Here is a 16,825-nt window from a genome sequence, read left to right on the forward strand (position 1 = left end):
AAAATTGCCCTTAGTGTTGGGTGGGGTTACTGCGTTATGGGGATAGGGTGGAGTTGTTGACCTTGGGTGGGGTGCTCTTTCCAAGAGCCGGTGCAGACTCGATGGGCCGAATGGCCTCCTTCTGCACTGTAAATTCTATGAACAGGTCAGCAAACAAAAAGTAGAGCACCGTAAGAGTGAGGGATAATATACTGGCATGGAGTGCTGATTAATGGACTGCAAATAGCGACATTACCACTACACCAGTGATTAGAGGGAGGAAACCATTCTATCACCGGGTTACACTCGATTTCTTGCAATTTGTGTCTTCGATTGCGATTGACAATAAAAGTTGAGTCAAAAAGTGACAAATAATTTTATTAGCTCTTGCACACTCACAAAGAGGACTATTTTCCTTCAAGAGTACGTGGGCCCACATTCTTCAGGTTCATGCGCGTGACAACTCTGAAAGAAAACAAAAGATGTCATTCACTTTTCCTCCCCATCGCAAGCCAATGCGACTCTGTCCAGCCCCCATTCCTCGAGCTTTGAATCCCCCCCCCCCCCGCCTCTTGCATTTCACACTAGTACAGAGAAAATTACAAAACGCTCCACCACGAACTCTTACGCCTCGTCACAGGCACAGGCTGACCCCCCCGAGGAAAATAGACAAACTGCTAATGTGATCAAAATGTCCCGGTCATAGTGCAAGGGGACACCATTTCCGCTGTTAAACTCCAATTTGGTGAATCATTGCATCCCTACAGTGCAGGAGGCCATTCAGCCCATCGAGTCTGCGCCAAGCCTCTGAGAAAGGGCACCCTACCCAGGCCCACTACCCCCCCCCCCCCCCCCTCCCCCATTCCAATCCCAGTAATCCCACCAAACCGTTTGATACTAAGGACCAATTTATCACGGCCAATCCACCTAACCTGCGCATCTTTGGACTGCGGGAGGAAACTGGAGCACCCGGGGGAAACCCACGCAGACACGGGGAGAACATGCAGACTGCACGCACGCACACGGGTCCGTGGCACCGTGAGGCAGCAGCGCTGAACGCTGTGCCATCCAATGTCACAAAACTCCAGCTATGCTCCCACCAGGACCCCCTCGAATTGTAATAATAATAATAAGAAGAATCACGTATTCTCACAAGTCGGCTTCAAATGAAGTTACTGTGAAAAGCCCCTAGTCGCATCATTTCGGCGCCTGTTCGGGGAGGCTGGTACGGGAATTGAACCCGCGCTGCTGGCCTTGGTCTGCATTGCAAGCCAGCTGTTTAGCCCACTGTGCTAAACCAGCCTCTTAATGAGCCTTCTTTACTTGCATGCAAATCCCTTCCCAATAGCTTGCTCTGCCTGGATACTGTGATTCATTTACAAGGACGCCCTCTGAATAAAATACCCGGTCTCACAAATATTATACTTTTCTATTTTTCCGACCAAGTGAATAACTTTACATTTCTCCACGTTCTAGTCTATTTATCACATTCTTGCCAACTTATTTAACCCGATATGTTTGCCACCTGTTTGGACTCTCCTCGTCACTTGCTTTCCTCCTGACGCTGTCCCATCAGCTAAGGTGGAAACATTACACGGCTCCCTTTATCTAGATCGGTGATATCTTTATCAAAGGTGGCTGAGATCCAAACACGGATTACTGTGGCACTCAGCTATCTGCCAACAAGCAGCTAGTTCCCACTCGGTTTTCTGTCCATCAGCCAATCCTCAGTCTATGCCAAACAAAATTACCCTATCCCATGATCCCGAAATTTGCGCAGTAACCTCTTGTACGGCTTTCCTGGATCGTCTCTGAAAATCAAAATACCCGACATTCACCCACTCCCACCTACCACAGCTGCAACACATCTGCCCTGCCGTCCGCGACACGTTTAATTTACCTAATTAGGGTTCAAGTTTAAAAACATCACTCCACTGTTGTCTGTAGCTATACCAAGTAGTTTTAAGATGTCAAGCTGTAAGTTTAATGCAACACTTGTATCTCCCCAGTGCTGATTTAAACTTCTTAATAATAATCTTTATTGTCACAAGTAGGCTTACATTAACACTGCAATGAAGTTACTGTGAAAATCCCCTCGTCGCCACATTCTGGCGCCTTTTCGGGTCACAGAGGGAGAATTCAGAATGTCCAATTCACCCAACAAGCACGTCTTTCGGGACTTGTGGGAGGAAACCGGGGCACCCGGAGGAAACCCACGCAGACACGTGGAGAACGAGCAGAGCCCGCACAGACAGTGACCCAAGCCGGGAATCGAACCTGGAACCCTGGCATTGTGAAGCCACAGTGTGAACCACCGTGCCGCCTATGTTCTACCTGTACCACCGCCTTGTGCCCTGGATCCATGCCACTTAAAAGCATGACGAATGGGAACATTTGCCACAAGTCCATGACACTGTGCCTCGGGAAGTGAGGAGCGCACACTTCATGCATGCAATCGGAGTTAGTGTCATGTGAGCGCACCTTTCAGAAATGTGTGTTTAAGAAATGTACCTTTAAGAAATGGGTGTTTCAGTGATGTCAGAGTTTGGGAGGAGCTGGGCTGTCTGTCAGCTTTTTACTTTCATTTTAGGCTGTTTGCTGCAGGGTGTGTTTTAGTTTTGTTTTCAGTGTTGGAGCTGAAGCCAGACAGAGCAGGTGTACTGCTGTTCTCTCTGCCATCAAAAGACCATCTCTTGATCATTTGGTGAATTCAGAATTATAAATGTTTTCAGTAGTGAATGTAAACCTCATGTGCTTCTAATAAAAGGTGTTTCTTCTGTCTTCCGGATGTTGTTTGGGAAGTTATTAAGGATTACTTTGTGTTGTATTCTTTGGGGGTTGTATTTGAATTGATGGTTGCTACGATGTTCACCGGATGTTTTAAAAAGGTTAACTTGAGTTCATAGAATAAACATTGTTTTGCTTTAAAAAATACTTTTCCATTTCTGCTGTCCCACCCCTGTAGAGTGGGCCGTGTGCTCCCCATACCGCAATCTATTAAATGTGAGTCAGGTGAACTCCATGATACACTTTGGGGTTCTCGAAACCCTGGCCCATAACAGTTAGGAAGGTGATAAGTGATGCAAAGCTGACCAGACAATGGCGAGACGACAAGGCTTGGAGAGTGCTGCACTGTTGTGTGCACTGAACCGGCCCTGTAGGCCGCAGGAGGAATAGCAACTCTTAACTGAACCGTCTGGACCAGTGAGAGTGCTGACTGGAATAACGTACAGGTTTCTAGGTACTAATGGCATCAGGGGGCAGCGTGGGGGAGTGCCGTTCGGGGAGACAATCAGCCGCGATCTATCGGAGGCAGCGCCGAGGAGCTGAATGGCCTTATCCTGCTGCTATTCCCTATGATCCCGCAGAGGTAGCTCCTGCTGTTGCCGTCTGTGCCGTCCCCTGAGCCCTGCGATTGGGACTCTGAAAATGGGGTGCGTACCAGGGGAGTGCCGGCCGGTATTATCCCAAATAGCCAGAGCCGCAAAACCAGGGCATGCCCAGATTTCTAATGGGCAGGGAATGAAGAACAGAATCTTGTGAAGACCCCAGCCCGCCCGTGCCTCCACACTGACCTCTCAAGAAATCACTTCAGGAGTGAGGGACCTGGCGCGTTTCAAATCCACTTCACCTTACCTCTCCGGCTCTCTGTTTATATCAGCTGCACTGCCCCACTCGCTACAAGAGGGGCAATCGTCTTGTATTTCATCAGGTGCTGGGAGCCTTCCTCCAAATCCACGGTGTACTCCCTGGAGGGGGAAAACAGAAGACTGTGTGTGTCCCAGTGGCTTCCTAGGTGCAAGCAAACCCAGGAGCAGGCCACACGGCCACTGGGATGGCGGTGTGGAGGTAGCGGCACTGGACCAGCAATCCTGGTACCCGGGCTATTGCCGTGCGGTCCACAGGTTCAAATCCCACCCAGGCACAACTTAAATTCAACTCAGAAACCTGGTAACCCCCCCCCCCCCCCCCGTGACAGCCATTGTGGACGCGGTGTTGGAAACCCAGTTGGGTCACCGATGTCCCTTTCGGGATGGAAATCTGCCCTCCTTACCCGGTCTGGCCTACAGGTGACTCCACACCCGCCGCACTGTGGGAGGACACTCAGTTCAAGGGCAAGTTGAGGTGGATAACAAATGCTGGCCTCACCCAGCGGCTCCCACATCCCCAGAAATGCAGCGAACCATTCTAAATCAGTCAAGGAAAAGCTACTTCCCCATCATGGGGAAGAGGGAATGTGATGCAGCGTCCAGTGCATTCGGCCCATCGAGTTTTCACTTAAGCCCTCACTTCCACCCGATCCCCGTAACCCAATAACCCCTCTTAACCTTTTTGATCCCCAAGGGCAATTTACAATGGCCAATCCACCTAACCTGCACGTCTTTGGACTGTGAGAGGAAACCGGAGCAAACCCACGCAGACACGGGGAGAACGTGCAGACTCCGCACAGACAGTGACCCAGCGGGGAATCGAACCTGGGACCCTGGCGCTGTGAAGCCACAGTGCTATCCACTTGTGCTACCCAAATCTGGTAAGTCCTGCATCACATCAAGTCCTGCATCGCATCTAGTGCACACTGGAGTTTTAAGTTATTCTCTGTTAACCGGTGTCAAGTCATAACTCCTCCAGGTAGCAACCATTCCCAAATCCGGCCCGGGCACCTAACCTTCACACGTGGGTTTGATTCCTCGACAGGCTCGTGCCGCCTAGGAGACATTAAACGGTTTGTCCAAGGGTGCGGGCGGATGCTGCAGGTTCCAAGGCGCAAGTAGCCTTTTCCCGTCAAAACTCTGCCGGGTGGCAAATATCCTCCTACCTCTGGTCCTCTGTCTCCGGCTCCACCAGAATGTTCTCCTGCCTCTCCTTCACAGTCAGGAAGACAAAGGAATCCAGGTTGGGCTTGGGAACTGAGGTGGAAAAGGAAAACAGACCGGTCTGATTAAAAACGAAACACAGGAGCTGGGCAGTTACACAAAACCTCACTTGGTTACATCCACTCGAGCACGGTGTTAGGACATCGGACATGACCCTAACATTTGTTAGGATCTTGGACACAGAATTAACCACATTAACATCAAAGAAAATAGCTTTACAATGATCAGTTAAACAACTCTTAAAAGGGAAAACTTGAACTTACTCACTCCAATTCAGCAACCCAAGACAGCTCAAATGGCACTTATAAATAAAGTTAACAAACAGATTACTTGTTTAGTTGTGTCGAGACTTTTGGAGAGCGTTCCTTTCGAGGGCAGATTCAGTCCACTTCTGATCAACCTAGCGTCATTTGGCTAAACTGCTGTTCAATTTAAAATCCTTCTTTCTTGTCAGGCTCAAATCCTGTGGCAAACTGCAAAACTACAGACATACCTGGCTCCTCCCATGAATTTCATCATCTGTCTGCCATTACAATGTCACATGACTTGCTTAGCTGGGCTCTAAATACAACCCAACATATATTATCTGCTCTCCAGCAATCATTTTTTAAAATTAATTTAACAGTAGCCGATTATTTTTTCCATTAATGGGCAATCCACCTTTCCTGCACATGTTTTTTTGAGGGGTTTTGGGGGTGAGACCCACTCAGACACGGGGAGAATGTGGAAACGCCACACGGACAGTGACCCAGGGCCAGGATCAAACCCGGGTCCTCAGTGCAGTGAGGCAGCAGTGCTAACCACTGTGCCACCCTATCTCCAGCAATCATCATATCCCATTAGCCCGCTAGATGCAAACAAGTAAATGGTTAGAGTCAATCATGACCTCACCTTTTATGACTCCTTAATTACAGTTTTAGAAGATACACAGATTGGATACCTTATCGTCGGGTCCTTAATAATATTACTGCAACTAATATATACCTTAACTCAGGCTTTTAATAACATTACTGCCACAAATATAATATATAACAATTTCTACATTGAGAGCGAAACATTGGCCAACTCTTTATTGCATTTACAAGACCGTGTTGAAGAGGAAAGCTTCACCAGGTTCCCTGGAACTCTCGAAAGAGTCAACGGTGGATAGAAGAGGTAATCAAGAGAAACAAATCATTCCCATTGAAACGGTCTCCTCTCACCCACGATCGGCAACCGAGAGGAACTCACCGGATTTTAAGAGGTCCAGCGGTTGCAGGTTAGGAGGCATGTGTCTCAGAGCAAGGCCCCTCAGGAACGCCTCACAATTGGCCGAGTATCTGTGGAGAAAGATTTTAATAAATCACCGCGGCAGCCGAGTGACGGCCGACAAGAAGCGACTCGTGCAACTTGAGGCAAGTTAGGTTCCGGATTGAGGCAGCCTATTTTTCCCTGTCCTTTTCCGAGGCCTTTACGGATTCCCTTCCCAGCAGCACAGGGCGAGCCCAAATTCTAACCCCCTCGAGGTTGAAAACCACTCCCATCATTTCCACTGATTTTCAGGTTAGTTAACGCAGCGAGAACAGCTCTTTCCCACTTGCATTGTTCCTGGAAAAAAATCCCTTCTAATTTCAATCACCTCAGGGGTCGCAGGTTCAACCATTCCCTGTGAAAACAGCCCCATCTCCCACCACCCCGGGAGTTCAGAGAATTTACACTGCAGAAGGAGACCATTCGGCCCATCGAGTCTGCACTGGTCCTTGGATAGTACACCTCCACCCTCTCGCCACCTCACCTTTTTTGGACACTAAGGGCTAAATTTAGCGCGGCCAACCCACCTAACCTGCACATCTTTGGACTGTGGGAGGAAACCGGAGCACCCGGAGGAAACCCTCGCACACACGGGGGAGAAGGTGCAGACTCCGCACGGACACAGTGACACAAGTCGGGAATCGAACCTGGGACCCTGGAGCTGCGAAGCAACCGTGCTAACCACTGAGCTACCCGAGTTAATCTCAAGGACTTCGAGCAGAATTAAGAATGGGATCGACTGGCGATTTTCCTTTCTACAACCGGGAAGTATAAGTTAACAGGGAGCTATCAATCACTTAGCGAGGGAGAGATATTTTGTTGGAGCTTCGATTGAGAGTTGCAAGATTTAATTCACAGGAGGAGGCTGTTCAGCCCCTCGCCCATTGCTCCCTTAACTCTCGATACCCTTTTAAAAAAATATATTTTTATTCAAAGTTTTACATATTTTCAACCAAATCCCCCCTTACAGAAATAAGAAAAAATAAAGAACACATAAATAAACACCTTATAGCTATGTCATGTATTCCCCCAATATACAAGCCCCCCATTAAGCGATAATAAACACAGTAGTAAACACAAAGTACCCCTCCCCCCCGGGCTGCTGCTGACCACCTCCTAACGCCCCGCTAGAAAGTCTCGGAACAGTTGCCACCGCCTGAAGAACCCTTGCACAGACCCTCTCAAGGCAAATTTTACCCTCTCCAGTTTAATGAACCCTGCCATATCGCTGATCCAGGCTTCCACGCTCGGGGGCCTCTCATCCTTCCACTGTAGCAGAATCCTCCGCCCGGCTATCAGGGACGCAAAGGCCAGAATACCGGCCTCTTTCGCCTCCTGCACTCCCGGCTCGTCCGATACCCCAAATCGTGCGAGCCCCCAACTCGGCTTAACCCGGGTGTTCGCCACCTTAGACACCGTCCTCGCAATACCCCTCCAGAACCCATCCAGCGCTGGGCACGCCCAAAACACGTGGACGTGATTTGCTGGGCTCCCCGAACACCTCACACACCTGTCCTCTACTAAAAAAAAAACCGACTCAGCCTCGCCCCCGTCATGTGCACCCTGTGCAGAACCTTAAATTGTATCAGGCTAAGCCTGGCGCAAGAGGAGGAAGAATTTACCCTACCCAGGGCGTCCGCCCACGTACCCTCGTTTATCTCCTCCCCAGCACCTCCTCCCATTTACCTTCCAGCTCCTCCACCGAGGCCTCCTCCTCCTCCTGCATCTCCTGGTAGATCACCGAGACCATGCCTTCTCCAACCCACACCCCCAAGAGCACCCTATCCTGGATCCTGAGTGCTGGCAGCAGCAGGAATTCCCTCACCTGCCATCTTACAAACGCCCTTACCTGCATGTACCTGAAGGCATTTCCAGGGGGGAGCCCGAATTTTTCCTCCAACGCCCCAAGGCTCGTAAACTTCCCATCTATAAACAGGTCCCCCATCCTTCTAATTCCTGCCCTGTGCCAGCTCAGGAACCCCCCATCCATTCTCCCCGGGACAAACCGATGGTTCTCTCGGATTGGGGACCACACCGGAGCCTCTACCTCACCCCTGTGGCGTCTCCACTGCCCCCAAATTTTGAGGGTCGCCGCCACCACTGGACTCGTGGTGTACCTAGTCGGCGGGAGCGGCAGCTGTGCCGTCACCAGCGCTCTCAGGCTCGTGCCCACACAGGACGCCATCTCCAGCCTCTTCCACGCCGCCCCCTCCCCCTCCATTACCCACCTGCGTATCATCGCCACATTGGCAGCCCAGTAATACCCACACAGATTAGGTAACGCTAACCCTCCTCTGTCCCTGCTCCGTTCCAGAAACACCCTTCTCACCCTCGGGGTCTTTTTCGCCCACACGAATCCCATGATGCTCCTGCTGACCCGCTTAAAAAAGGCCTTAGGGATCAGGATGGGGAGGCACCGGAATAAAAAGGAACCTCGGGAGGGCCGTTATCTTCACCGACTGTACCCTACCCTCCAAGGAGAGTGGCAGCATATCCCACCTTTTAAACTCCTCCTCCATCTGCTCCACCAGCCTCGTCAAGTTGAGCTTGTGTAGGGCCCCTCAGGTCCCTAGGTACCGAAAACCCCTCTCCGCCCTCTTCAGTGGAAGCTCATCTATCCCCCTTCCCTGGCTGTATCACAAATAGCTCACTCTTCCCCATGTTGAGCTTATACCCGGAAAAGTCTCCAAACTCCCTAAGGATCCTCTTCACCTCCGGCATCCCCCCCACCGGGTCCGCCACATACTGTAACAGGTCATCGGCAAACTCTCGATACCCTTAACCAGCAAACATCTAAGAGCCTCACGTCGAGGAAGCTCGATTGAAGAGACCATGAGAGCCTCGGCTACTGGTAAAACATACCCTGGACTGGGAGACTCTGATGCTCCCTATCACACTCACTCTTTTGCAAAGGTGAATTCTTGCGGAGACAAACAGGACGGTGCTGCCTCGAGAAGGGACTTCTCCTTCTCCAGGATGTGAGGGAAGAACCTCTCTATCTGGAGATGAGGAATAGAAGAAACACGGTGTTATTTTGTCTGAACTTATTCAAATCAAAAGTAAATTCTCAGGCAAATCACGCGAATCAAAGTGGGGACTGTCGCATCGAGGTATTGTCACTGGATTAGTCATTCAGACGCCAGGATTAGTGATCCAGCGATGCAAGTTCAAATCCCACCTGGGCTGGTAATCAGGAATAAAATGCAAGCCTCCTTGATAATGATCGGGGAAACCATCAGCGATTGTGTGAACACTAAACTGGTTCACCAATGCCCTCGAGGGAAGGAAATCTGCCGCCCTTACCCAGTCTGGCCTACGTGTGACTCCAGACCCCACGGCAACTTCACACTCCAGGGCAATCAGAGATGAGGAGGAAGTGCTGGCCGTGGCAATGACTTTGACAATCCAACGCAAGGGTTTTAAAATATTTTTTTTCATTCTAGCATCAATTTTTAGAGACTGCATACGTGAATAACTGCATTGGGCCCGTTCCGCATTCGGGATATCACAACGCATACATCTGGAGATTTAGAGAGGGATGCAAGTTAGAGCAGTTTGGTATATAATATAATCTTTATTCTTGTCACAGGCTTACATTAACACTGCAATGACGTTACTGTGAAAATCCCCTCGTCGCCACATTCCGGCGCCTGTTCGGGTACACAGAGGGAGAATTCAGAATGTCCAATTCACCCAACAGCACGTCTTTCGGGACTTGTGGGAGGAAACCGGAGCACCCGGAGGAAACCCACGCAGACACGGGGGAGAACGTGCAGACTCCGCACAGACAGTGGCCCAAGCCGGGAATCGAACCTGCAACCCTGGCACTGTGAAGCAACAGTGCTAACCACAGTGCTAGAATGGTGCGCATTAATTACTTTTAGCAGGAGAAATCCTGGATTCCAGAAGCAGGGAGGGATAAAACGGACTTAAACGGCGGATTGGACAGGTTCCCGGAAGAAACCAGATCAGAAAGAGAAGTCGGGACCAGGTCAGAACTTGCGTTGATCTGTTCTAGAGAGTAAAGGCGGTGGGGTGACTAGAAAACTATCGCCCAGTTGTTAAGTATTGCTTTATCACTTCATAATTCCTCTTAATTTGTTATACTGACGTTTCATCTTACCAGAAACCCAAATAAAGATTAATTTGGTATCCAGAACCTCCCCTGGAAACATAGCCATTTGCCAGTTTTTAGCAAGGGTTCACGACTGCAGAGTCAGAACGCACGGGTCGTTGGACGGACTCAACCCATAATATTCAGGAACCAGCACACGCCAAGCAATTCCGCAAAGCATAAAGGATCCGGACTGGAATTTGTGAACTAATTCTTGGGCGTTTATTCCCTCCCGTTCTGCTCCAGCTCTCAGTGTTAAAACAAAACGTTTCACCTCGAGGAATCCGGTACCTTTTGTAGCCGTGATCTCAAGTAGCTGCTGAGGACGTAGCGAATCCGCTCCATCTCCATTCGGTGAATGGTGACTTTCAGGTCTCCCTTCCTCGCTCGCTGCAAATTCTGCTCCTGTGAATTGGATTGAAGTACGCTCACAGTGAAACTCTGCTCCCCCAGGTCGGATACAGAAATATCAGCCGATGGCTTTTTGTTAAATTTGTGCATTGACCTCGCTCAAAGGGGCAAACACTGGAGAGCGAGATTGTAGCCTTGATTCTGCAGATCTCCACACATAAATGCAACTCTTCCTGTGCTTAGCCCCACAGTCTGTGCTGAAAACCCTGGTCAAAGAATAGACAGCCGGGCCTGGCTAGGCTCCATGTCATTAAGGCTACTGTGTGGCCTTATGATGTTAGAAAGGAAAACAAAAGGGGCAGCACAGTGGTTAGCACTGCTGCCTCACGGCGCCATGGTCCTGGGTTCAATCCCAGCCCCGGGTCACTGTCCATGTGGAGTTTGCACATTCTCCCCGTGTCCGCGTGGGTCTCACCCCCACAACCCCAAAGATGTGCAGGGTAGGAGGATTGGCCGCGCTAAATTGCCCCTTTATTGGAAAAAACAAATTGGGCACTCTAAATTTAGTTTTAGAAAGAATAGAAAACGAAAGTCGCCATAGCCCACGAGGACCGCAAGCTGCTCTCCCCTTTCTGCGAGAGAGCGGACTGGTGGCGATTGAACCAGAGGGTCAGGCGGGGGGGGGATGTTTATTTTAAAATGGCTTTCTCCACTTGCCCAGCCACCTCCAAAGATTTGGGTACACACCTCCCCTGCCTTCTCTGTTCCTGCGCCTCCCTTTTAAAATGGTTCCATTGCTTTTCATCTTGCCTCTCCTCGCTCTTCCGACAGAAACGGCGGCGCTTCTCTGGGCGAAATTTAATCAGCTATGCGCCGGCCCATTTGGCCAGTCTGTGCCTCCCAGACATCCGTGACTGGACCCCACCAACATGCAACAGAAAGACGCCAGCACTCGGAAAGCACCCTGATGGGATTTATCCTAGGATTCTCTGGGAGGCCAGGGAAGAGATTGCTGGACCTTTGGCTTTGATTTTTATGTCATCATTGGCTACAGGAATAGTACCAGAGGACTGGAGGATAGCAAATGTGGTCCCTTTGTTCGATAGGGTTGTGAAGGAGGCCTATGGAGTGTTGGCCTTTATTGGTAGAGGGATTGAGTTCCGGAGTCAGGAGGTCATGTTGCAGCTGTACAAAACTCTGATACGGCCGCATTTGGAGTATTGCGTACAGTTCTGGTCACCGCATTATAGGAAGGACGTGGAAGCTTTGGAGCGGGTGCAGAGGAGATTTACCAGGATGTTGCCTGGTATGGAGGGAAAATCTTATGAGGAAAGGCTGATGGACTTGAGGTTGTTTTCGTTGGAGAGAAGAAGGTTAAGAGGAGACTTAATAGAGGCATACAAAATGATCAGGGGGTTAGATAAGGTGGACAGTGAGAGCCTTCTCCCGCGGATGGAAATGGCTGGCACGAGGGGACATAGCTTTAAACTGTGGGGTAATAGATATAGGACAGAGGTCAGAGGTAGGTTCTTTACGCAAAGAGTGGTGAGGCCGTGGAATGCCGTACCTGCTACAGTAGTGAACTCGCCAACATTGAGGGCATTTAAACGTTTATTGGATAAGCATATGGGTGATAATGGCATAGTGTAGGTTAGATGGCTTTTGTGTCGGCGCAACATCGTGGGCCGAAGGGCCTGTACTGCGCTGTATCGTTCTATGTTCTATTGTTCCCTCCCTGTAACAAAAGCAAAATACTGCGGATGCTGGGAAAGGGAAATAAAAAAGAGAAAATTGCTGGGAGCGTGGGTGGCGAGGGGGGAGAAGCGGAGTTTATGTTTCGGGTCTGCCTGATTCTTCTTCTGATCAATGGTTCCACTCTCCGCTTTACAGTCCGCCTGCCAGCCAATTTTGTATCCGTGCGCTCACCATCCCTTTAATCCCAGGGGCTTCGGGTTTGCTAATGAGTCTATTGTGTGGCACTTAATCGAATACCTTTCAATAGTCGACACACACATTAACTGCATTACTCTTGTTAATCTGTGAAATTTATCAAACAACTGAATCAAGTTGGCAAAACGGGACTTGCTCTTAACTAATCCATACCGCCCTGTCGTTTATTAACCCAGATTTCTCCGGCTGGCTGCGGAGAAATAAACTTCACCAGCACGGAGGTTAGAACGACATGCCTGGTGTTCCCAGTTGTGTTCCTGTCTCTCCCTCGTTGGCAATCGTCCCCCCTCCCCCCCCACACCCCAGGAGGAATGAGCCACGAGTGTAACATCCGCGCTGCTCGCGACCAAATGTCATTCGCACACTTGCAGCAGCAATAAACGAGCAGCTAAATCGGGGACGGAATTGCGCCTCTGTTCCCGTTTCCAAATTAACCACCCTTACGGCTGAGCAAAGCATCGGGGAGAGGCATCTTGCACTTAATCGTCAAATTGTGGCCTGATTGGCAGTGCTTGTGGGAGAGAAAGGGTGAAAGCACATGTCATTCTGACAGGGCAATCCTTTAAAACAGAGACGAGGAGGAATTTCTTCAGCCAGAGGGTGGTGAATCTGTGGAACTCTTTGCCGCAGAAGGCGGTGGAGGCCAAATCACTGAGTGCCTTTAAGACAGAGATAGATAGGCTCTTGATTAATAAGGGGATCAGGGGTTATGGGGAGAAGGCAGGAGAATGGGGATGAGAAAAATATCAGCCATGATCGAATGGCGGAGCAGACTCGATGGGCCGAGTGGCCTAATTCTGCTCCTATGATTCACCTGTATGGGTGATCTCTACTGCAAAATGAGCTACGGTTTCTCCATCTTAACCTGCAGCAATCTGGAGCAGTGACGGACGACCTACTCGAGTGAGTGTCCGCAAGCATGGATCTCGTTCCTCTCACTGCGTCGTCAGATTGAAATGGGGCTTGTTCACTAACCGTGACCCCGTGAAGAAGATTAAATACATTTAATACAAGCCGAATATTTCATATCGAGTTATGGAAAATGCTCAACCGATCATATATTAACAGAAGTGTCATCAACGTCAAATGTTTAAAACAAAAGAAATATTTACACTTTGGAGACAGAGGGAGCACACGCCTCTCACGGTCAATGCTGTGAGCAGTCAGCACTCGCATTACGTGGGGATCACTTCAGCCATACCGGCAGGAAAAAAAATGGCACGGACGGAAATTGGCGGAATGTGGAACCCGACCCGTGGGCAATAGTCAACAAAATGTCTCGTGGGCCGCAGTCCAAACCCAGATGGGTCCCCGGGCCACAGGCTGCCCACCGCTGATGGGGAGTGCAAACGTGAGACGCAACGGGGCACAGCTTTTGCTGTGTTGCTCACTCCCTGTGGTTCGACAGCCTCCCGACAAGGGAAGGCCAGGTGGTGGATGAGGTTCCCAGACAGCGACCCTTTGAATCACATCGTATTCAGAGTTGGCACGCTGGAGAGAGAACAGAAACTTAAAAACAGTGCTGAAAAGGGAGACACGTTGCGGGACCTTCTCGTTCTTGCACTCGTCAGCGCACACACAAAAATGCCAAATTTCAAACAATCCTGAGTGCGCCGATTGCTGCACTGACAACCACTTTAAGGCAATCAGCCGAGCTTGCAATGTGGCTCATTTATACTTGCTCGAAGCAACAGACTTTCAGACACAGGGACTCTGCAAACAAAAGGGATATGTTCAGGCCGTGGGGCTCTTTTGAATGACCAGGGAGCCTATTGCATTCCGTTGCTTCCTCCATGACAACACCTCTGCCAATCGGAGTCAACTTGCCAACCAAGTTGGCAGCACGGTCGCACAACTGGATAGCACTGTGGCTTCACATAGCCAGGGTCCCAGGTTCGATTCCCCGCTGGGTCACTGTCTGTGCGGAGTCTGCACGTTCTCCCCGTGTCTGCGTGAGTTTCCTCCAACAGTCTAATGACGTGCAGGTTAGGTGGATTGGCCAGGCTAAATTGCCCTTCGTGACCAAAAGGTTAGGGGGGGTTATTGGGTTACGGGGATAGGGTGGAAGTGAGGGCTTAAGTGGGCCGGTGCATACTCAATGGGCCGAATGGCCACCTTCTGCACTATATGTTCTATGTTCAATCGGCACCCGTATCTCCTGAAGAACAATTTGTTACGGTTCTTGGACATTTGGCACTCTTGTGTTTGCTCTATTGATTGTACGAGGGAAGAAATTCAGCAATGTTCAAGTTGCATACTCCCAGACAACTGACAGTCTGAGCCGCGCTTTTGCCCTCAAATCAAGGCACCCGATTGTTACCATGTGGTCCAGTTGTTCCATCACACACTCCACAATCTCAGATTTATTTTCAAGGAGGTCAGGCGAATACTTCTCATTCAGCCAGGCCTGTGGAGAGATGAAAGGCAAGACATGTTTAGGAGCGATATATGCACCAAGCAAGCAACTGTGGCATTCAAGCACTTCGGGGGGAGGCATGTCCTCATTGATGACTCCAGCTCCACTCGACATGGCTCCCAATGCCCTCTGCAATGGCCAAAGGCCTCGCGAAGCGAGCGCGCCAGCACATCTCAAGATCAACCCCAGGACACGCAATCGAGGCTGTTCTAGAGACATATCTGACAAGAGAAATCTCGCAGCCAGTCTGTGCCGGGATAGGTAGCATGCCAACAAGGTCTCAGCAGCAAACTGTGCCAAAACAAACAGGCAAGTGTAGGGGCTGCAACAAGACCTGCAAACCCGGGAGAGGAGCTTTTTGGTGAGGGCATCATTTGTTCCCATCTCTAATTCCCCTTGGGAAGGTGGTCATTCACGGTCTTTTTGAACCACTGCAGTCCAAGTGGCATTACGGAATCAGTGGAATGCAGCACGGTGGCGTAGTGGTTAGCACTGCTGCTTCATGCGCCGAGGACCCAGGTTCGATCTTGGCTCTGGGTTACTGCCCCTGTGGAGTTTGCACATTTTCCCTATGGCTGTGTGGGATTCGCCCCCACAACCCAAAGATGTGCATTGGCCACACTAAATTGCCCCTACATTGGAAAAAATGAATTGGGTACTCTAAATTTAGATTTAAAAAGTACATCAGTGGACTTGGCTCCAGCAACAGTGAAGGAACAGCGATATATTTCCATGTCAGGGTGGTGTGCGACTTGGAAGGCAACCTCCAGGTGGTGGGGTTCCCAGGTGGGCCAAGGTAGGATGCTCTTTCGGAGGGTCGGTGCAGACGCGATTGGCCGAATGGCCTCCTTCGACACTGTGGGGAATCTGACATGCCCATGCAGTACCGCAAGAAAGCTGCATTGCTGGAGGCGCTGTCTTTCAGCTGAGACGGTAAAGCGAGCCTGCGCCCTCCTGTCGGGGGAGGGTGAGGTTAAAGGGCCCCCTACCCTGGGGGAGGGGGGTGTTAAAGGGCCACCTCCCCTGGGGGGTGAAAAAGGCCCGCCTACCGGGGGGAGGGGGGGGGGGGCGGTTTAAAAGGAACCCTACCCTCAGTGGGGGTTTAAAGGGCCCCCTCCCCGTGGGGGTGTTAAAGAACCCCCCACCCCAGGTTTGGGGGGGGGTGTTAGAGGACCCCCTCCCCGGGGGGGGGGGGGGGTTAAAGGGCCCCTCCCCTGGGGGGGTTAAAGGGCCCCCTCCCCTGGGGGGGTTAAAGGGCCCCTCCCCTGGGGGGGGGTTAAAGGGCCCCTCCCCGGGGGGGGGGTTAAAGGGCCCCTCCCCGGGGGGGGGGGGGCCCTGCCCACGGGTCAAGTGGCCGCCTGTGGGATCTTGCTGTGCGACCCCGGGCTGCTTCACCTCCTCCAGTTTGGCGATGAGCTGAGCCGGGGTCAGAATCTCCTCCTCCTCCTGCTCGGAGTCCCGGAACAGCTCGGCGTCTTCCCCGTCCCCCTCCCCGGCCATTCTCCCCAAACAGAGAGCCGGGCGGCGCCGCCAAGTTCCCGCCCGAAGGCCGGACGGCCTGCGCCGACAGCCCTCATGACGCCACCGCGCCGCCCTCCGGACGTCATTGCGTCACCCGCCTTCGTGACGTCACCCCCCGCCATGTCGTCAGCGCGCAGGCCGCCCGCCCTATTGACGTCACCGCGCCGCCCTCCCTCCCGACGTCGCCGTGACCACTGAGGGCGACGCCATCTTTCCTCAAGGCGGAAACAGCTTGCCAGCCTGGCAGCGCTTCTCTGGATCAACAATCCGTTCCCATTCCAGCTTGTCGCTTCCACTTTGCGACCTCTTTTCATCGAACTGGACTGTCAC

At 51.2% G+C, this 16,825-nt stretch overlaps 1 protein-coding gene across 2 annotated transcripts; it reads right to left on the reverse strand.

Annotated features, from left to right (window-relative positions):
- Window positions 1-339: 339 nt before the first annotated feature.
- gins4 (GINS complex subunit 4 (Sld5 homolog)) lies at window positions 340-16,551 on the reverse strand. 2 transcript variants are annotated; one of them, XM_072485921.1, is made up of 8 exons: window positions 16,370-16,550; window positions 14,879-14,965; window positions 10,549-10,662; window positions 9,045-9,142; window positions 6,084-6,172; window positions 4,796-4,886; window positions 3,616-3,728; window positions 340-444 (listed from the first exon to the last, which is right to left on the reverse strand). In XM_072485921.1, exons 1-7 carry the CDS (start codon window positions 16,472-16,474, stop codon window positions 3,632-3,634), a joined length of 681 nt encoding a protein of 226 aa, XP_072342022.1. In that variant the 5' UTR covers window positions 16,475-16,550; the 3' UTR covers window positions 340-444; window positions 3,616-3,631. The 2 variants fall into 2 exon arrangements, with proteins under 2 accessions (XP_072342022.1, XP_072342023.1); XM_072485922.1 differs by lacking the exon at window positions 6,084-6,172 and having other exon boundaries at window positions 16,370-16,551.
- Window positions 16,552-16,825: the final 274 nt, after the last annotated feature.

Source organism: Scyliorhinus torazame, chromosome 20, assembly GCF_047496885.1.
Source record: "Scyliorhinus torazame isolate Kashiwa2021f chromosome 20, sScyTor2.1, whole genome shotgun sequence".
In the NCBI taxonomy this organism is placed as follows: Eukaryota; Metazoa; Chordata; class Chondrichthyes; order Carcharhiniformes; family Scyliorhinidae; genus Scyliorhinus; species Scyliorhinus torazame.

Excerpts from the sequence above, each read along its gene's own strand:
- gins4 (XM_072485921.1), bottom strand. The coding sequence starts at position 16,474 with ATGGCCGGGGAGGGGGACGGGGAAGACGCCGAGCTGTTCCGGGACTCC. Across the intron at positions 10,663-14,878 it reads TGGAACAACTGGACCACATG|GAGCAGAATTTGCAGCGAGC; the intron begins GTAACAATCGGG and ends TCCAATTCACAG. Across the intron at positions 6,173-9,044 it reads GAATTCACCTTTGCAAAAGA|ATACTCGGCCAATTGTGAGG; the intron begins GTGAGTGTGATA and ends CTTTCTCCACAG.